General features: G+C 38.6%; 3 protein-coding genes across 8 annotated transcripts; 1 reads left to right on the top strand and 2 right to left on the bottom strand.

Annotated features, from left to right (window-relative positions):
• Positions 1 to 275: 275 nt before the first annotated feature.
• Positions 276 to 3,332, bottom strand: LOC135596932 (aspartyl protease family protein 1-like). The gene is made up of 10 exons (XM_065089256.1): positions 2,855 to 3,332; positions 2,607 to 2,730; positions 2,081 to 2,319; positions 1,787 to 2,011; positions 1,541 to 1,676; positions 1,378 to 1,451; positions 1,197 to 1,296; positions 1,060 to 1,120; positions 791 to 862; positions 276 to 707 (listed from the first exon to the last, which is right to left on the bottom strand). Exons 1-10 carry the CDS (start codon positions 3,142 to 3,144, stop codon positions 481 to 483), a joined length of 1,548 nt encoding a protein of 515 aa, XP_064945328.1. The 5' UTR covers positions 3,145 to 3,332; the 3' UTR covers positions 276 to 480.
• A 5,223-nt stretch (positions 3,333 to 8,555) lies between these two features.
• LOC103980804 (protein ALTERED PHOSPHATE STARVATION RESPONSE 1-like) lies at positions 8,556 to 12,593 on the top strand. The gene is made up of 4 exons (XM_009397315.3): positions 8,556 to 9,546; positions 9,925 to 10,145; positions 11,190 to 11,413; positions 11,492 to 12,593. The coding sequence occupies exons 1-4, from the start codon at positions 8,625 to 8,627 to the stop codon at positions 12,318 to 12,320; spliced, it is 2,196 nt and encodes a 731-aa protein (XP_009395590.2). The 5' UTR covers positions 8,556 to 8,624; the 3' UTR covers positions 12,321 to 12,593.
• A 590-nt stretch (positions 12,594 to 13,183) lies between these two features.
• LOC103979536 (probable hexosyltransferase MUCI70) lies at positions 13,184 to 19,806 on the bottom strand. Of its 6 annotated transcripts, none has more exons than XM_009395727.3 (8): positions 19,565 to 19,806; positions 19,132 to 19,243; positions 18,884 to 19,066; positions 16,457 to 16,528; positions 16,186 to 16,382; positions 15,000 to 15,415; positions 14,723 to 14,907; positions 13,184 to 13,935 (listed from the first exon to the last, which is right to left on the bottom strand). In XM_009395727.3, exons 2-8 carry the CDS (start codon positions 19,211 to 19,213, stop codon positions 13,565 to 13,567), a joined length of 1,506 nt encoding a protein of 501 aa, XP_009394002.2. In that variant the 5' UTR covers positions 19,214 to 19,243; positions 19,565 to 19,806; the 3' UTR covers positions 13,184 to 13,564. The 6 variants fall into 6 exon arrangements, with proteins under 6 accessions (XP_009394002.2, XP_009394007.2, XP_009393995.2 ...); XM_009395732.3 differs by having other exon boundaries at positions 19,589 to 19,806; XM_009395720.3 differs by having other exon boundaries at positions 19,614 to 19,806.
• Between the last annotated feature and the right edge of the window lie 473 nt (positions 19,807 to 20,279).

Raw genomic sequence — 20,279 nt, 5'->3', positions numbered from 1 at the left:
TGACGTACTTAAATGTTCTTCTGAATTTCGACTAACTTAACATCAAAAGAATATTTATAAGGAATATCTCGATATAATTTTGAAGAGTTCGATACCCATAGACAAACAAATTATTAGCTTAGATTGAACTGAGACAAACACAAAAGGAGAAAGACTAAAAAGACTGAAAATTAGTTCGATACCCTCAAAACTAATTTTTTTTTACTTTTTCAAAATAATTATTCTCTATACCAAACACTGAAAATAAAAACTATTAATTTTTCTGTAATTTAAAATTTCACAAGAAACACAATTCTCCATTATGAAATTATTCAAGACAATCTCTCTCTACAGTATCGATTGCAATATAAACATAGGATTATTCGAAAGAATAAAAACATAATAAAAATTAAGAAAAATCTATAACCATCGATCTCTTCGTGTGTATTCCTGTGTGGCTGGTAAAGCTTACGAAGCTTCTAGTAGTCAGAAGGAGAAAGATCACCAGAGGAGAGCCAGAGAGAGCATCAGCAACACCACCGGGGAGAGATTTGACATGGCCTTGGAATGCGGTGAATAGCTCGACGGAGGACTCCTCGCCGGCACCTGAGCCGCATTTGGGTCTGTCTTTGTCATCTCCTGAGTGTAGCTGCTCGGCACGGGAGCAACTGCATTTGATGGGGACGAGGTGGGCGTGGACAGAGCGGTGGAGTTGTCCACAGTGTAGCCTGAGTCATTACAATTCCCATATCACTCAAATTTGCTTCGGAATCGATGTGTTCGACGAAATGTCAATGGAATCACAACTTACAATCGAAGTTCTTCCACCCCAGAACGAGCCTTTCTCGGTCGAAGACCACGCGAAGCCCCGATAAGAAGTTCTCTGCAGAGGGTATCCCCATGTCAGATACAATCGAACTGGAAATAAAGAGTTGCAAAGCTAGTCTAGAAAGATGCACATAAGAAGATTCTGTAATCAAACAGCGTGTTTGATGAATTGCTATAAAGATTAAACATGAACAATATCGTCTCAGAAACCAAAACACTCGGACATGCATGAAAGGCGTAGAGAAATCTTACGCCCGATTATATTGACTCCAGAAAACTTCAGAAGAGCGAGGCAATATAAAGTTTGATTTTCCTGCATCACACACAGAAGAAGTGTAAGTATCCACAGCAGATTATAATAAGCATAGATGATATCTTTATAGATTTACCGGTCCTGTGAGAAAGATAATTGGGTCGTTCACAGGGAAGACACTTCCACCAAGTGTTTTTAGATTTATCACAGGCAACAAAACCCGAGTTTGCCCGGGGCTGCAGCATGTGTCATGCATTAGATGATCTCCTTGAGATTAAATGTCAGCATGTATCTGTTTCTTGTGCAGATAGAGTTACCTGAGTTCATAACAATACTCAAATGTGGAGTTCGATTCGGATTTGTATCGTTTCTCCTTTATTTGTGCATTAAACTGTCGAAAGAAGGAGAAAGAAACATGAGACAGAAGAAGATTATTGATAGAATAGAATTCGGATTTCGGAACCGCGATCAGTAGCTTACGTTCTCGGCGATGTACGTATACATTGGATCAGCCAAGGATGTGAAGGAAGTGCCCGAATCAACAAGTGCATCAAACACCATGTCAGTAGAACTGTTTCCGACCACAATTCCAGTCATGTTGATTTTGTAAGATGGGCTACAGAAGCATATATGCAGAAGAACATTAGATGAATGGGATCTGCTGAATGATTCGAGGAACATATGATTCGATCTCAACAACATGAAAGCAAACACAAGGAGACTCACTGTCTGCTGCCGATGAAGAATGAAGTTTCTTGCTGATCCGAGCTGCCTTTGTCTCCAAAATTGATTCTCCCAACACCATCCTCTCCAAAGCACATGGAGAAGGAATTAGAAGTGAATCCTTTGCTTGATAGAATGCTGGGGACTGCCACCTTCTCCATTCCAAGCCCAAACAGACCATTGGGAGCTGCACCATCTAGAAATGCACCACTCTGTCTATCTCCACATCTGCAGGATTAATGGAGATTAGAACCCACTTAAATCCTAAGCTGATCGTACTGATCGAAGGCGACATACCCAAACACGATTGGTGCTTCAACAATCCGAGGAGTCGCGTCCTCCGTCGTCAGGTACAGAACATCCTCTACTAGAAATCCAGAAGATGAAGTATTAGCGGATAAGTACTGAACATTGTAAGGGCAGCTGCCGTTTGTTCCGGTGCACGCGTTTTGGTTATCGCATAAGCTGTTGCTGCAGGGGACCTTTTGGCTCGTTGATGAATTGCTGGGGCTGTATACGTTCAACTCCAAGCCTTGCTGCAATTTGAGTTCATAACATGAGACATAGGCACCGAGATTCTTGATGACGATGACAGAAACATCGATAAATGGTGGTATGATCGGAGCACAAAATATCAATTGTTACTACCTCTGTTAGTTCCATTGGATGATCACAAACTACTTCATGATGTTCTGTGAATCATGCAGCAGCAGAAACAATAGAGGAGATGTTGTGAGAGTGGAGATGGTGTTCGATCAGTGTTTCCGAGGTGCAATCGTATCAAGACTAGAAGAAAAAGATGGGTTAGATTCAAGAGGCTTACGACAAGATGGGTGGAGGCGCACTGCTGGCAATCACAGGGCACCCAGAAGAGATCGCTGCCGGTGTCCAACGCCACCAAGAACGTCACGTTCGGAGTCCCCAGCTCGACGAACGCGTAATGCAAGCTGATTCCCGATCCAAACAGGAGGAGAAGAAACACGCGGATCGCCATCAAAATCCCAACTCTGATTTAGGTCCCATACATCAGAGGAAAAGGAGTGAAGGAGCTGAGATTAACAGAGGGCTTACAATCCCAAGGAACCGGACAAGTAGGTGACGTTTCCGTCGGCGAAGGTGAGCTCGGAAGCGCTGGCGTCGGCGAGGGAGCGGCCGCGGAGGGCGCGGTCGTGGTGGGCGAGGGCGGCGTAGTACTCCGCGCTGCCCTTCTGGGGCCACCAGGCGCCGGGGATGGCGCGGTCCTCTGCCCACTGCCGCACGCGGTCGGAGAACCGGTGGTGGAACTCGAAGCCGATCCCGGCGGCGTCCGACCCCGCCGCTGTCAGCAGGGCAGCGAGGAGCAGCAGCCAGAGACGGGCCATGTTGACTGGGGAAGAGAGGCGATCAGGAGAACAGACTCAGAGAAGAAGGAAGGAAGGAAGGAAGGAAGGAGCACAGTATGCGGGAAGGCGTCGAAGGCCTCTTAAAACTCTGGCAACACCCAAAGTGAACGGGAGTTGTCGTAGAGAACTTGTCGTCGCAGACTTGACCGCATGAGCCGTCACGTACTTCATGGATGCGATGTGTTTTCTTGGGATGATGCAGGCGAAGAGCTCCCCTCCGTTCCTTGGTCGAGAGGGTTGACTGCGACGCCAAAAGTCTTCTGAGTCGGTCAAACCTGGATTTCCTAGCAGATTACTTTGACTTCGTGACACCAATGAAGGCCAGTCAACATTTGAATAGAAGGGCCTTATTTCATACGATTCTTCATATGAAACCTACTAAGTTAACAGAAGTATCAATCCACCAATAAATGATACAGACATTTATCATTTAATGCATAAAAAAGATGAGAACAATGTGGCTTAAATCATTGTATCACCTTATTATTGGTTCTTCCAACTCTTTGATTGGAGCAACCTAAATAATTTAGAATGGTAGCATGCAATGATACTCCTTATTGGACCAATGTGTACTAGTATTATTATTATTATAAGGTAAAATATGTGATATGTCCATTATATTGATCAAATATGGAAGAAGAACTACACTTTTTTTTAATGAAAACTATTATATATTACAAATGAATTTTATAGTGATCCATGCCATATGAGCCCACATGGGTGCAAAATTGTTCTTAATGTGAATAAAGCAATGTATCATTGACATGATTAGACATATATAAATATATATTAGGGTTTGGCTTGAATTCAAGGAAACAAAAAAAAGAGAGAGTTAAATTTCAAATAACAAATTTGTATTCCTCCAAAGTATTATAATACTTAAAAACATGATTATATCTTAAATATTGATTTGATGGTAATGTATCAGTTCTGAAGACTTACTTATTAAAATTATATATTTTTGAAAAAATATATCTTAATTATTTAATACGGATCTAAAAATAATATTATATTTTATTTGGTTTAATTTAGTCCAATATGACAATTTAGGCAAATTAGTGACACCATTAAATCGATCAACCAATAAATAGTTTTAGATATATCTTCCAAAACTCTCATCTGAATGACCACTAAAATAAGTAAAAAATTATTAGCTTTAAGTTAATATATATGACTATATCAACTTGTGTTTAATCTTATCATCATGATCACCAATTGACTACTATGCATTGACCTCTCTCTCTCTCTCTCTCTCTCTCTCTCTCTCTCTCTCTCTCTCTTGTTCATGGCATCCACTGGACAACCCAAAGCCCACGTCTCACGGAGTTGCCTCACATGGCTCACGATAAAACTAGTCAATTGATGAGAGAGACCATAATGAAGCGGATGTCATCAGCATGGAAGTCAACGAGGATGCGTATGAACTGGTGAGAGAAGTCATGGTTATTGCTTGTGAGAGGGACTGAAAGCCACAGCATTATTTCCAACTTGACCAGCACGGCCACCTCAATGGAGGAGGAAGAAGAAGTCACATTATTACGCGGCGTGTATGTGAATCCAATGCTTCGGCCGGTTCAAAGTCTGGAGTCCAAGGAAGGAAGGAAGGAAGGAAGAGGAGAGGTGAGAGATGACAAGAAGATGCATGGCGGCTTCGTGGACGGGAAGACGCGTGACAAGAAAAAGATTAGAGCTCGCTAGTAGTAGTTGTGATGTCCCCATCTCCATCTTCCTCCTCCTCTTCCTCCTCTTATCTGCTTTAACTAATGCTACTTTGGTGTTTGCCTCTAATGATCCATCAATCTCTGTTGCTCATCCTATTTAAGTTGACCAAATCTTCCAAATGCATTTTTCATTTTGATGACATGTTAAATCATCATCATCGTTGTAGACTCGAAAGATTCGAGTTTATAGGTTTTATTTTAATATAAAAAAAATTAGTATATATTTTTTTAAAAACTTAAGCGATCCATCGCTAATGTCTACTATATGAATTTAGGTGAACATTAAAAAATTAATGGAATACTTGAATTATTTTCAAAACAATTTATCGCAAAATAAGCTAAAGACTATACATATTATTTGGTATTTCTTACTTGTAAAAAGAGCTAATACGAGAAGCATCGCTAATTGATTGTTTTTTTAAAAGGTAAGCTATTAAGACAAGATTCGAGTTCAATATTTTCAAGTCAAGTTAAGTGGTATTTTCTTAAAGATATATTGGATAAATTTTAAGTCAAGTAATCGATCTTTAATAAATGAATCTAAGACACTATTATAGTACATTTAAATAGATAAAATATTATGTATCTTTTTCTATCATTCCTTTTTCATCACATAATTTATTCGAATATGACTTGCTCGGATCCGATCCGACCTATTTCCAAAATCAAAACCAATACTTTGATTTTGATTTTGATTTTGAGTATACATATTATGAATATAAAATTTCATATATGCCTTGCGATTTCTGAACCTTTTTTCCGGGCATAAAACCTAATAAATCCATCAATAATTCGTCTAAAACAGCATTAACTATTCTGCTTTGCAGTATGAATTAGAAACACGTTCACAATCTCCTACGCATTGGAGCTACACAGAATTGGAATCCACTATCGCTGCCTCTTCTCGGAAAACCCAACCGATGCCTCCCTCTGCGACTGCCGCACAGCTTCGCATGCACGCTGGAAGAGCACACCGCAGCAGCAGAAGAGGACAAGCAGTAGCAGAAGGGCCAACCGACAGCTTCCTCCACCGCATCAGTTGTGGTGGTGCTGCTGTTGCTTCTGCTTCATCACTGTGCACGCACTTCATCAGCAGCAACAACGTTTCCCTGTGCTGTTTCTAACAATACCGCCCCGTTGCTGCTGCCGCCATGACTGCACTGCACGGCCCAAACCCGAGACCACTTGCTGTCAAGAACAGGCACCGCTTTTCCTTGGAAAAATGGGCGGGGTATAGAGTTGGAACTGTTCACTGTAGAGCTTCCTGTGAATCTTCAAGCTTCTACTCTTGTCTTGAGAGACTCCGTTCTTTGATTGCTCGGAGGGGATCAGAAGGTTTTCAAGATCTCTAGAGTGTACATCTTTGTTGATGAATCCGAGTCAAAGATCAAACTAAAAGCTTAAGTTTCTAAGTTAGAAGTCAAACTATATATATATATATATATATATATATATATATATATATATATATATATATATATATATATATATATATATATATATAATCTGACTCTTTCGATATTTAAACATATCATACACTCGAATAATCCACTTGAATATTTTTAATAATCATAAAATCTAAATTGAAAATTAATTTGATTTTAACTAAAATAATTAAAATGGGTGATGAATCATACCATTGTATTTTCTTCTAGTAGCTTAGCTTAGTGTCGTATGAAAGAAGAAAGAAGACGATGATGATGGTGTTGTCGATACAACATGCCAAATTTGATTCGACTTATTGAAAGCAAAACCGTATTATTGTGATTTATCAGATTCAAGAGAAACATATTTGTTACTAAATTAGTGTTGTTCAATTTTTTTTCATTTATTTGATATTATTATTGTTATTATAACGATAATATTATGTTATACCAAAGATGAAAAAGGATGAAAGCTTTTAGTGGTTAAAATAGTTTTTAATAGTATTGTTTTCTATACTATTAATGAAAATTTTATTTTCTTAAATTGACATTAGAATCACTCGTCCAAATACTAAACAAGAAAATAAATAAATTAATATTAAAAGATGAGAGAGTTATTTTTTGGAAATATTTTAGAAATTTGAAAAGAGAGTAATGCTTGTCCATATAAATTTAGATGCTTTTATAGTAAAAATTGAGTGTTAAGAACTTAATATAAAAATAATAAATATATTTTCCCTTATAATTTGGTAATGAAATCTCTTATCTTTTGTTCTTTTTTTTTTTAACTTAACAAAAGATAAATACATACCTATATATATAAATAATACTTTGTCAATTGATCACAAGATTTAAGATTAAATTGTCAAATCCTTGGAAACTAAAAGATGGGAGATGAATATTTTGATGGGAGATGAATATTAGTCGAAAGATAGGTGATCACAAAGGGTGAAGATATAATTTTAGATATTTTTTAATATATATATATATATATATATATATATAATTTTGACTATTTTCAAAAAATATTTGACCTTTAGCTTTTTTTATTTGATATTTTTTTATTTAATACCTTTAATACTCTTCGTTATCATCGTTGTTATCTTTTTATTCTTTCGCTATAATAATGATATAGTCGAAATGACATAATCTCATAACTAAAAAAATGAGATAATTGGATAGGGACAGAAAATAATAATCGATAAATATTCATCGGAAGATGATGATTACGATAAACAATATTTAAGGTATTAAAAAAATTTAAAAGGAAAAAATGAAAACTATCCTACCTTCTGGGCAAAGAAAAAAAAAACCCTACAATTTATTCTAATCCATCAAAATTTCCACAAATATCCTAAAAGGAAGTCATAAGTCACATTGAATACAAATGAAATGACAACTAAACACCTACAGATTTAAAGAACAAATATATATGTTCTAAGAGATCTATCTAAGTTAAATATAGCAGCAAATAACCCACCCTTTAACATGTGTTTTCAGTGGTTGATGAACTTGCCCACCCATCACTATCACATATCCCTCTGTGATATAGCAGCCTAAACACCAACACACATGCCATTTGTTGCTTGCATCTTCCTTGTGATACTTAGCATTAGGGAAAACCCTAACTCACTCCACTAAGATGTCTTCATAACAATAATTTAATTGCCTACTGCCCCTAAAATATTTAATATAAGAATCCTACACCCCCCTATCACAAACCCTAACTCAAACAAACCATATGATTTCTCTCCTCCTCCTACATTAACAAATTCATGATATATTTTTAATAAGATTTCCCTTCAAATTATTTGATACTAAATAAACATTTTTAGTTAAAATCAATTTTTTTTACATTAGAGATGCACACCCAAATTTATAAACCCTAATTCATTATATATTTTGGTAACATTTCCCCCCAAAATTATTTGATATTAAATCAACTACTAATTCTATTTTTTTTTTTTTTTTTAGTATAGGATTTATCTTCTCCTCCCACAATAATCATATTTTTTTTACCTTATAAATGCACATTCAACCATAAACACTATTTTTTTTTTTTGTGTGTATTTGATAGCATTTCCACAAAGATCATTTGATAGTGCATTAATTACTAATTCTACTTAAAAGATTTGTCTTCCCAAAACTATCAATTTTGGAGCTTTGAGATGTAAACACCTCTTTGTTCACATTCTCACACTCTTCACCTTTGACTTTGACTCACTCCTTCCCAAAACTCTACACACTGCTCCTGTCCTCTAAACCCTCCTCTAAGCCACGCTCGCTTTCGTCCTCCGTATCAAGCGCAGGGGAGATGGGGGGCTGCGCCACCTCGAGGCTCGGCGGTAGCGGCGAGGAGGACGACCCGGTGGCGCTTTGCCGGGAGCGGAAGCGGCTTCTCAAGGCGGCGGTGGAGCGGCGGTACGCCCTCGCTGCAGCCCACGCCGCTTACGTCCGCTCCCTCAACGCTGTCGCCTCCGCCATCGACCTCTTCGTCGTCCGCCACTCTGCCCCCACCGCCATCCTCGTCACCCTTCCCGACGCCGACGTCGACCCGTCCCCTCCCTCCTCCTCCTCCGCCTTCCTTCCCCACACGCCGCGCGAGGCAAATGCGGAATCTTTGGAGTGCCCAGGTTCTCTCCCGCTTTCCCCGTCGTCGGATTCCAGCTCTGATGATGACGTAGAGGGCGTGGAAGCGACGGGGGTGGCCGAAGAGCAGGAGGACGGAAGGGGAGGGGAGATGGGGTTTGGGTACTTCTTCTCTGCCCCGGCGCCATTGCCGCCGTCCCCGTCCCCGGAGGTGTTCGGGTGGGACTTCTTTAACCCGTTCGACGGAATGCAAACGACGGTAGAGGCTGTGGCGATGGTGGGGTCCCTGGACCGGAGCTCAGATGAGGACTTGAGGCTGGTGAGGGAGGAGGAGGGCATCCCGGAGCTGGAGGAAGTGGAAGACAGGAAAACGACAGAGGAGAGTGAAAAGGTGGTAGCTTTGGGTGCAGAGGACAAGGGACACTGTGACGGCAGAGTGCAGGTTGAAGTGGCTGGCAGCAGCAGCGGAGGAGGGGAAGAGAAGGGTTTGTCGGTGGCGGAGATGCAGGGGAGCGGTCGAGAGTTGCTTCAAGCGCTGAGGGATGTGGAGGATCACTTCATCAGGGCTCATGATTCCGGCAAAGAGGTCTCAAGGATGCTGGAGGCCAACATGGTTCTCCTCCAATCTGGGCTTGAGGAGATTAAAGGTGATTCCTTTCTGTCTTCCTCTACCTCCGAAATGCTGATGCCGAAAAGTTCTTGCTTTTCATGAGTACTTCAAGATACATTGTAATATTTTCTTCTCAGTCAAGTTTGCCTCATCCAGTAGCGCCTTAGGGTTCTTTCTCCTCAGGTATTGGTAATGATTTGCATCATTGTTCATAAAAAAAATCATGCTTTGATTGACTGCATATGGTAATATATTTTTCTAGCATATGCAAGTTCATTATCACGTTACATGCAATTAGCTATAATTGACAATTTTGAGCCTCTTATATTATGATTGAGTTATGCTACATTTGTTTCGAGTTCAGGGTGCATCTCACTGTATGACTTACTTTTGTTTGCCACCGTTGTTGATTCAGAGAATTCGTCGAAGATGATACAAGCCATCACATGGCATCGGTCTCCTTCGTCGTTATCTTCATCCTATTGGAGTCACCTTGCGTCGAGCTCTAGTAGTACAACATGGTCGGAAAGTAAGAGTGACCTTTTCGATGATTATGGTGGAATGGAATCAGGAAGCCACTCACAGACTCTTGGAAGATTATATGCTTGGGAGAAGAAACTATCTGAAGAAGTGAAGGTAACTTTGTTCACTATTTTATGGATCTTCATGTTTTTTATGCTTGCTGATCTTATTTATGAATTAACTTTGGGTATTGCTCCTGTGACTGGCGAATCGTGTAGCTGCAAACAGAAATACATGTAATGAAGTTTAGAACAGTAATTGCAATGGGAAAGTTATGCTTTTATGTACTGATGGCTCTCTTACAGAACATAAACACATTGAACTCTTTCGGTCTCTTGAATTATCTGAGATTTATTGTCTACTTAGGTTTGTAGAAACAATTCTGTCCTTCCTAGAACAGCCCAGCCAACCATAAAATGAATATTTTCATGTAGGCCCCCATAAAAGTTGGTCGATTAAGTTCAAGATGACAACTTCTTGCATAAGCTCCTTATCGTACGAATGACTGACTCATCTATAAACTAGGGATCCCCAAAAACAGGCACCAGTCTTCATATTATTGCTTCAGTATTAGTTCACTCAAGAGTTGCGTATAACAGACTCTTGGTCCTAACAACAGTTTGGCTTCGATAAGGCATTATGTTCTAGAGTTGCGATTGATAAGTTTGCATTGCCTCATCCAAATAGTGTTGGTGCTCTTGCGTTATATGTATACCACCAATTCATATCCAGAGACTATATTCTGTTACCTATATTCTCATAGTCCACATGCACAGTATTTGTTAATAGTAATAGTTCCATTTCCCGAGTTTTTCTTTTTTTCCTCCACCTCATAAGCCTCACAGCTTTCAAACTTTTGTTCTCTTGTATTCCAAATGTACGTTTAGTTGATGTTCTTCCGGTAATATCAACTAAATGTCTGGTTATTCCATTCAGATGTTTAGCATGTCATCATTATGCACCACAAGAGAGTTTACAAATGTTTAGCATGACAGGAACTATTAGAAGGTTCACTGCTTCTCTTAAATCTTGATGTCGCGTAATTTGTGAAATTTGATATTCCATAAAGTCAAATTTGCTCAATGTAGGTTTTTCTATTGTTTCTTCTAGCTAGGTTCCACTAGCTAATGTAATGCATAGCATCTCGTTAATCTTTAGGCTGGAGATCAAATACGGCAGGCATACGAGAAGAAATGCTTGCAGCTAAGAAATCAGAATGCGAAGGGAGTCGAATCACGATCGGTTGACAAGACGAGGGCTGCTGTAAGAGACCTCTATTCAAGAATCTGGGTAGCATTGCGTGCAGTCGAATCGATCGCTGAAAGGATACAGAAATTGAGGGATGAAGAATTGCAGCCGCAGATCATTGAGCTTCTACAAGGGTACAGTAGCCAGCTACTAATATGGGAATGTTGCATAGTTTATTTTGTTTTCTTTCTGATTCTTCTCATTTTGTGCAGTCTAATGGGGTCTTGGAAGGTAATGCTCGAATCGCATGAAGCCCAGAAGCAAATCATGTTTGAAGTAAACTTATTCACGTGCCCTTCCTATGGAAAATATAGCAACGATTCACAGCGACTTGCAACGCTCACCCTGGTCGCTGAGCTTCATCACTGGAGGAGATACTTTAGAGGTTACATTTCAGCGCAGAAGGCATATGTTGAAGCTCTTGATGGTTGGCTGTCGAAGTTCATCTTACCTGACATGGAATTCTACTCTCGGACTAGATCCTCACTTTCGCATATAGCTAGTGGCCCACCTCTAGTTGTCATCTGTCACCAGTGGTCGACCTCACTGGGGAAGTTGCGTGACAGTGCCGTAACTTATAGCATGAGAAGTTTCGCCAGAACCGTGAGGTTCTTATCGGTTAAGCAAGTAGAGGAACAACAACAGAAGAAGAAAGTGGATGCCCTCACTAGGGAGCTCGAACGCAGGGTTCTCGCAGTCCAGAAAGCAGAGGATAAGGTCTTGGATCTAAAGCTGTCAGAAAATGAACCTGAACATTTAGCCGGTAAGAAAGAGATGCTCGACATGCTCAGGAAGAAACTGGAGATGGAGAAAGAAAAACATCGCAATTGCATGCGGGCGACGCAGGAAGTCACCCTAAATGGATTCAAGATAGGCTTGGCCAGTGCCTTTGAGTCGCTCACGGAGTTTGCCAAGGATTCATTGAAACTCTACGACGAACTACTATCACGGAATGAGAAAGCAAAGGCAGCGATTGAGACGACCGGGAAACCATCATTTACGGAGGGCTCTTCCTCCGAGTTGGAGGTCAATAGCAGATAGTAAGATGGTGAAACTTCTTGTCTGGGCTACTTGTGCAGGCTTAAGGGCAACATTGTGTAGTTGTTTTAGGTGCTCTGGCTGCCCCAGTTTTTGTGGGCCTTGCTAAGATCCCAGTTGCTAACTTAAGATCTTATGTAAGTAGTAGTTAGATAGTAGGAGCAGGGTTATTTTGGTGGGCAGCCATTGTTGTAAGTATTGTTTGAATGCTGGATAGAGTTTTCTAACCCTTTTAGCATTCGAGTGAAGGTCCGGAGTTTTGTTTGGTCAACACAATCTGCCTTCTAATATAACATGGCATATCATGTGAGGAGCTGACACTTACAGTAGAGTGTTGATGGGCAGAAGCTTTCTTCTGACAGTACTTGTGTTGGACCATATTTTATGCTTTTTCTTCTTTTTCCTCCTGCATCTTTTTGTTGAGTGAGTGACAAAGGAAGGACTAGAAGAAGAACATTCCATAGCCTAAAGTCGCATTTTGTTGGTAGAGAGAGGATCAACATAACAGTCGTCTCTGTGGCACTATTGCTCGAGGTGGTTACCAGCTGCAGTCAAAATCATTTCAGGTATGAATTCTACCCAAGTATTATATATGTATGGCGATAGCGACATGGTTTCCCGGAACTCAAAAGCTCTACAAAATGAAAAAGGATGTAAACACGGAGAGTACAGCGGCAGAAAAAAGAAGAGTACCTTCTTCGAGGGATGCACAGAAACAGGTGATGCGCAGAGTCCTATAAAGGGCTAAACAGTACTGCTGGCTGCTGCAGGCTTTCATGTTTGATTGTCCAGTAACAAAAGGTAACATTTCAGCATGGAGCTAATCATATATAAGATAAAGAGTCATCACCAAAAAACAAAAAAGAAGGTAATCACTCCTTTGTTTATCTTTCCAAAGCATGGAACGAATCAATATATATAAGCTGTGCTCTCACAGTTGTATAAGGTGGTTGATAACCTGCAACTTGATGCATCAACAAGATAACAATTAGGGAATTCCCCATCTCATTTTATCCTCGAGTCTACCTTTTAAGGAGATTCCATGGAAATATTAACAATGACCTAGACATCTGCAAAATTTAAGTCCTCTAGTGCACCTCAAATTTGTTTCAACCTCAGAAACTCTGTGAGTGCAAAATTTAAGTCCTCGGAAACATTCCGAAAAGTTGGACGATACACAAGACAGCAAAATGTTCTCCGAGATGGAAAATTACTGATAGAGCCAAAGGAGAGTAAATTTTGCATGTTCACCCTGCAGGTGATGTTCTTTTGACAGAAGGGAGTTGGACTGAGTTGAGGTCCCCTGGATATGGTGTCCACAGTCCTAGCCCTCCCCTACTCTCTTTCAGTCCAGTTTTGTTCCCCTTAAATTCATCTAGGGATTTAACCCACTCAACAACAGAAGAATGTTCCCGGGTGTGTCTGTGCAATATGAATAATGAATTATATTCGCAGTTGGGGAACATGAAAAACTTGAACTCTTCTAATCTGTACACCACATAGCCAAAACTAAGTTGATCCCTCGGTGTGAAAAGATTGACCTCATTAAACCAAAGGCAGCTGAACAAGTTGGTCATTGTTGTGTGCTCGCGTATTATGACTGCACCCTCTGGTACATCTGCATTCATCAGGAATTTTCATCAGTAATATACATTGAAGTTGAAGAAGCCGCCAGATATTATTTTAGCAGCTTTAAATTTATTATCGAGACAGCCATGACGGATTAACATAAGATCTTTATGACACAAATGGAATATGATGTGAGATGGGAATTGATATTGCTCCACATGCCAATTTAAATTCCAACTTCTATTGACTCTATCAGTGAGAAAAATAAAAAGATGTATAATATATATGTTCAATCACTTGCTCTGTTAAAACTTTGCTTTTCGCAAACAAGTTTAACAGTTAAAGATAACAATAAAAAAAAATCAAGGCATTGATATGGGAGTTCCACCAACTGAAGGTTCTTGGTTTATAGCATTGCCTAACGACTTAAATCATCATCGACTGAAGCTTTTTACTATCATAAAACATGTAAAGATTGCCTTCTTAGTCTAAACAAAGAGTAATATCCTGATATCATCAAGAAAATAAATTGAAAATCGTCACAGGATAACCACTGAACACTTTCTGAATAGCCCAAAGATATACTGTACTTGCAGTATATCCATCTCTAGATAATCATAATATTTAACAAAATTTGTTTTTATGTAATTATGAAGCCATACTAACAGTGTTATCTTCATCATCTTTAAAATGAAATTACTGAGACAAAGATTATCAGAACTTAGAAGTCAGACCCGTCATCACGAGCAATAACATGAAAGAATGTTCTCATCAATGTGTATGAAAATATTGTAATCGTCATTATATCTAGCACCGAAAAAATATCATGTTCTTACCACTGATTGTCCTTTTCTTTGGACTCCATAGCTCCATTCCCTCATAGTGGTAAATCTTCATGTGCAAATCGATCAGCGGCCGAGCATACCGCTTCCTTCGCTTGATTGCATCTGCCTCCTCATAGATACTCCTGTGATGTTTATGACAAGCAATTGCAAATGTGTGCTTTCCCCGCCAGAGATATCTGCAGAGTTCACAGAATACAGAAGTCATGAAATCTAAAGACAAAAAAAGAAAATTTTACTAGTCAGTTATTCAGTTGAAGAAACAACCCACCTTTCTAGAATAAGCAATGGGTCAACTATAAGCTCCATTTTCCCATCAATCCAAATGCTATACTGAGCTTGAGGAAACAGTCTGTGTGTTAGTATCTTCGGAACCTTCCCATTTCTTCTAGGTTCATCATATGGTGGATGATGTAGTGTCACAAGGCGCCAAATACCTACCCATTTTCCTCCATCACTGGCTTCTCTAACAGTTACATTTTGCTTAATGAAATCAAGAGAGACCTCATCAACTACCATCAGAAAGCAGAATAGCTTTCTGGAACGAAGACTTATGTTGTAAGGTTGATGGGGAGTGTCATACCCATCAAAAATGCCAGAGGCAACTACAAACCTACATTTCTTTGCATATTTCACATCTAAAGCTTCCATTTCTGCACCTCCATTTTTCATACAGCCACAGTGCACCTAAAGAACAAATAGAAAAACAATAAATAAAAATCTCCAAGATAAGATATCATCAAATTCATCTGGATAAATAAGAATGACAATCATGAAGCTATGAATTCTTTCACTGCTTGCATATATAAAAAAGTTCAAGATATACATTTTAGATGCTTGCACATAATGATATGCACATGCGAAGGTTTGCGGCTTGCAAGATGAAACCTATGTTGTTTAGCTAATACATTATTCTATGGCCCATTACAAGATATGCATATCTCAAATTGTGAAAATTTTCTAATGTGGTAGAAAAATAGTTGCACCATTTCTGACTACACAACATAATCTCTCTCCTTCTCTCCCTCTCTAAGATACTCGCTATAATGGATGTAGAAAATTTAATTAACTGACTCAACCAAGTCAGTCAGTTGCTATTGAAGTTGATACTTGCTACGATGCAAAAGCAAAGCCAAGGCCACTGCAAAGTATTGGACAAGGACTAATAGCAAAAGGACAAGAATTATAGCTACAGAAAATTTCATCTTAATCCAACAAGCACATCCTCTTTTTCTCTAGAATTATAATCATAATGGATTTACAAGAATGAAAATTTAAGATGCCAACATATTCAACGGGACGAAGGTAAGGCCTGCTCAAAACACACTTAGTGAGTAATAGCAAATGATTGCTCATGTTCAAATATGCCTTTGTGCAATATTGAATTTCAAAATGACAAAACACATAGGTGCAGTAAAGATGATTTCCACACCTATTACATGCAACTATACAATCACCTTCATAGTTGTATTCAGTTTGAAACTATTTTCTCTTTGTTTCCAGCTCTGATGTCCCCCAAAAAGTGGTTGAGACTTCTCATTGGCATTTCCTTGGTCATCTTCCAATACATATTTTAGAAATTTTGGGATGGTATCGGGAGTTCTCTTTGGAATGACTATGGCATCTGGGTCATCCATAAGAGGAATTGAGCAACCTACATGCGCAAAGTGCAAAGTTAAGAAGTGGGCAATACCAAGTCTTGCATAGAAAATGTTAAGGTAGTCTTACGATGTTGTTGCTTGGTAGTGAGACCCATTGTGTCTAAGATACCAAGAACTTTGCTGTCTTTTTTACAAAGAGCTGCAGAAAAGAGAGCAATAGAAACCTTAAAGTATGTAAAATCTAGAATTGTTTTTTTTTTTTTTTTTTGGTTACTACAATCAGGGAGGGTATTTTAAGACTGAGAATTAGTGAAAATCATTAAAAAAAGGTTGGATAACAAAGCAGGTCGGAAAAACAAGTTAAGAGAATAAACATCAATAAACTAATATCAATCAAGTGTTGATATTCTGCTGATAAAATGACAGGCAAGTATATATGTGGAGAGCACCTATCTACAGACACAATGATGCATTATACAGATATATATACGTATGTTTGTATGTGCATGTACATATCCACAACCATCAGTATTTTTTTGAAAATGATGGTATTGACTATTTTTATAAAACAGCATAAAATGAAGAAACAATCTGTACTCGTGCTTGACAAATAATATGCTAGTAGTTTACTATTAGGTTCTTCCATGATATGGCAAAGTCTAAAACAGCTGTTTAAAGACTGATCACAGCTAATCAAGTTCACTGAAAGAACTACTTTATTTAATGGAAAGCAGTATCCCTCACATAGGACGCCTTCTGTTGGCTTTTGACATGATACCAATTATGTACACACAAATTCTGAATGATACCAATTATTCTGAATGTAATACAATGTTTGCCGGATCATGATAAGATTTGGGGTGAATGATGAAATTTAGATCCGGATTGGTTTGGATATGCTGGATCATCCAAGTCAATCATGGTTCCGGAATTTTTTTTTTAAATGATTGGAAATCAGGAACAGATTTGAATTTAGTTAGTAACAGTATGATTGTCTAAAAATTGATTGATATACGTCATATTTAGTAGGATAGCAGCAATTGAGCTTAAGTGGCGGATAATTCGCCAGACTGATGAGAATAACTGAAACTTAGCTGAGATTGGTCAAACAAGCATGAGACCAGACAAAATTAACTGGTCCTTTTTTATTCCCTGAAAACCAAGGGTTTGACAGTTGTACTTGTTGAATCCCAACCTGGATCAGATGATTCTGCAAGCCAACTGGCTATAAAAGAGAAGATAAAAAGAGGCAAAATTTGAAAGAGATCTAAATAGTCGCCAATAATCATAAATAATAGTTACAAGCTGGAGTTTTGACTTCAAAACTCCAGCTTGAAATGATTATTTTTTTCAGTGTCAGCCACAATGTAATTCACTTATGTATGTCTTGGATACGGTTTCTCAAAAGCATGAAATACAGGCCTTTTCACTAGTGCATCCATAGAAAATGTTATTAATATTCTATGCAGAAAATTTTATTTCTTCAGGTCATGTTACATACAGGTGTAACTCGATTATTTTTTTTTTGCCATGATGCTTTTTGTTACCATCAGAGCCCGAATATAACTAATTAGCAATGGACAATAGTTCATGCATAAATAGCATCTAACGAGGCCACACTATTTCATATTTCCATACAAATGCTTTCCAAGTCAAATCCACATAGATGTAGCAACACATTAATCAAAATAAGTTACCAAGACCTGGAAATCTAAGGTAACGCCTGTCAGCATACATGCCTCTGGACCATGATATATTCACCAACAACTAGACTCTCCTGCCCAACACTTCCTAAGCTTTGCTTTCCTTTGATGGGATGGCTCATACATTATATGTGGTATTTTGGCTGTTCAAAGAGTTATCGTCCTGAATTTGTAAAGGACCATCATTTTTCAGTGTCTTGACTAAATAATCATTAATAGGCAAGAAATATATACTATTTTTTTTACAGGAAAAGCATTGTCAACTAATATTTTTACAAGAAAAGCATTGTCGATTTTTGGTTTTAACAAACCTTCCATCAGTTGTCTGATGATAACACTTGATTAATTTTTTATGCTTTGATATTTAATATTCTAGTGGCAGCAGAATGGTCAATATTCCAGGCTCCAAATATGCCACCAAAACCATGGCAGCAATAGTAATAAGATCAAAGCTACTTCCACAGAAAGTCCAAAGCTGCTCACTGATTAATAGGTTGTCACCATTTGAATGAAATAGCCAAAACGTGAATGTGCTGATCAAGAGGATTCAATATTCTAAAATGTCTTCTACGAAGTTTGTTCATCATTACATCATTCAGGAAAAAATTGGTGGGAGATTGTTCTAATAACAACACAAGAGTACAAAAGAAAGCGTGCAAGGGGCATAAGAGCTAAAATTTAAAGAGCAAGAATCACTAGATTTACTAAATTTTATCAGACAGATCAATATAATTCATTCACTTTCCTCACAGCACATTAAATCGACCAAGAAGTTCCAATATCACAGTAGAAACTCTACAACTAATTAATCAATCCTATATAGAAAAACAAAAACAAAAAAAAGAAGTTACCTGACAAGAAGCTAATAGAAGAATGACACGACCACAAATGAAATAGCAAGGCAAAAAGGATGAGCAGCATCCACACAATGGCTGACACGAGGACCAACCGTATGAAACCCCTCCGCCAGACCATCTTCAGAGGATCTTTAATGCCCTTTCCGTTGGCAGAGACATCGGTTTCATCGGCTGCATCTACAAAAGTCCAACTCTTCTAAGAACAGACTGCAAAATCAGAAAGAAAATTCAATCCATCTAACCTTTGGTGCCAGCATTCCGATTACCCCTCTCCGTTCGATAAGAGGCTCGCAAGGAGAGCAAGCGCTGGGCTTCAGTCTCCATTCTTCCTAACTCCCGCCTTCCATCTTGTAACTATAGAGGGAAGGTTATATTAGATTCTTGAACTTGCAGATCAAGAACACAACTCTTGCATCAATAAGCCATCGGAATCACTCGATAGAACAACGAAAATGAAGGCAGAAAACTAGAGAGGGAAAGGATCAAGGGACCCGAAGGATCGAACGAACAAAGAAACGAGAAGCAAAACCACCGGATCAAGAACTGATTCCTTTCATCAAGAAGGCACTGGGACATATCCAACAAAATAAGGCAGAAACCTAGAGAGGGAGAGGATCACGAACAGAATTCTTGCACAGATCGAACAGAAAAATGAAACGAGAAGCAAGAACACACGAATAAAGAACAGATTTCTTCAACCGAGAAGGCAGAGAACGAGCGGTACGAAGCCTAGTGGCTCAGATTTACTCCACAAATCACCTCTTCAGCTGTTCTGCGTGCCACTCGAGTGGAGAAGAGCGCAGTGAAGAGAAGAGGGGAGAACCGACGCAGATCGAAGGCGACGCCGTTGTCGGCGATCGAAAGCTGTGGATCCGCACCCGTCTCTGTTGTTCCGTAGAGAGCACGTTGTTGGGCCGAAGGCCTACAACACGGACCAACAACGATACCGCCACCAGATGATGTGCTATAATCGTAAACTATTTAAACCGTTATAGTTTAATTTATATCTAAAATATTTTTTTATATTTTATTTTTTTGTATTTTTTTATAAAAAATATAATATATAAGTCTTTTTTATCAAATCTAATTTAAGATATGTTAAAGTCCGTTTATGTGGCATGCTGACTTATAAAAAAAATTAATATAATGATATATATAATTTAAGTTTAAAAAAAAATTAATATCAATTTTAATCTATGTGGTTTTGATCATGAACCACTCAAGTCCTTATGATTTATTTATATATAAAATAATTTTTATATCTTTAAAAATATAACATATAAGACGTTCTAAATATTAAAAAAAAAACTAAGATCACCACTAATAATAGGAGAATACATCGTCGTGGAAGTGACGACCAGTAGCAGCACCGATCCGTTATTGCCTAATA

Source organism: Musa acuminata, chromosome BXJ1-1, assembly GCF_036884655.1.
Source record: "Musa acuminata AAA Group cultivar baxijiao chromosome BXJ1-1, Cavendish_Baxijiao_AAA, whole genome shotgun sequence".
Taxonomy (NCBI): Eukaryota; Viridiplantae; Streptophyta; class Magnoliopsida; order Zingiberales; family Musaceae; genus Musa; species Musa acuminata.
The sequence above is the reverse complement of the archived record's forward strand: the minus strand, read 5'-3'. Positions and strand labels throughout refer to the sequence as shown.

What these genes read in the sequence shown, in the direction of transcription:
- LOC135596932 (XM_065089256.1), bottom strand. Translation starts at nt 3,144, where the DNA reads ATGGCCCGTCTCTGGCTGCTGCTCCTCGCTGCCCTGCTGACAGCGGCG. An exon ending in GAAGCACCAATCGTGTTTGG is followed by an intron (nt 2,012 to 2,080) that starts GTATGTCGCCTT and finishes TTAATCCTGCAG; the next exon opens with ATGTGGAGATAGACAGAGTG. An exon ending in TTATCTTTCTCACAGGACCG is followed by an intron (nt 1,121 to 1,196) that starts GTAAATCTATAA and finishes TGTGTGATGCAG; the next exon opens with GAAAATCAAACTTTATATTG.
- LOC103980804 (XM_009397315.3), top strand. Translation starts at nt 8,625, where the DNA reads ATGGGGGGCTGCGCCACCTCGAGGCTCGGCGGTAGCGGCGAGGAGGAC. An exon ending in TGGGCTTGAGGAGATTAAAG is followed by an intron (nt 9,547 to 9,924) that starts GTGATTCCTTTC and finishes TTGTTGATTCAG; the next exon opens with AGAATTCGTCGAAGATGATA. An exon ending in AACTATCTGAAGAAGTGAAG is followed by an intron (nt 10,146 to 11,189) that starts GTAACTTTGTTC and finishes GTTAATCTTTAG; the next exon opens with GCTGGAGATCAAATACGGCA.
- LOC103979536 (XM_009395727.3), bottom strand. Translation starts at nt 19,213, where the DNA reads ATGGAGACTGAAGCCCAGCGCTTGCTCTCCTTGCGAGCCTCTTATCGA. An exon ending in TCGGAATGCTGGCACCAAAG is followed by an intron (nt 19,067 to 19,131) that starts GTTAGATGGATT and finishes GGACTTTTGTAG; the next exon opens with ATGCAGCCGATGAAACCGAT. An exon ending in AACTGAATACAACTATGAAG is followed by an intron (nt 15,416 to 16,185) that starts GTGATTGTATAG and finishes TTTGTTCTTTAG; the next exon opens with GTGCACTGTGGCTGTATGAA.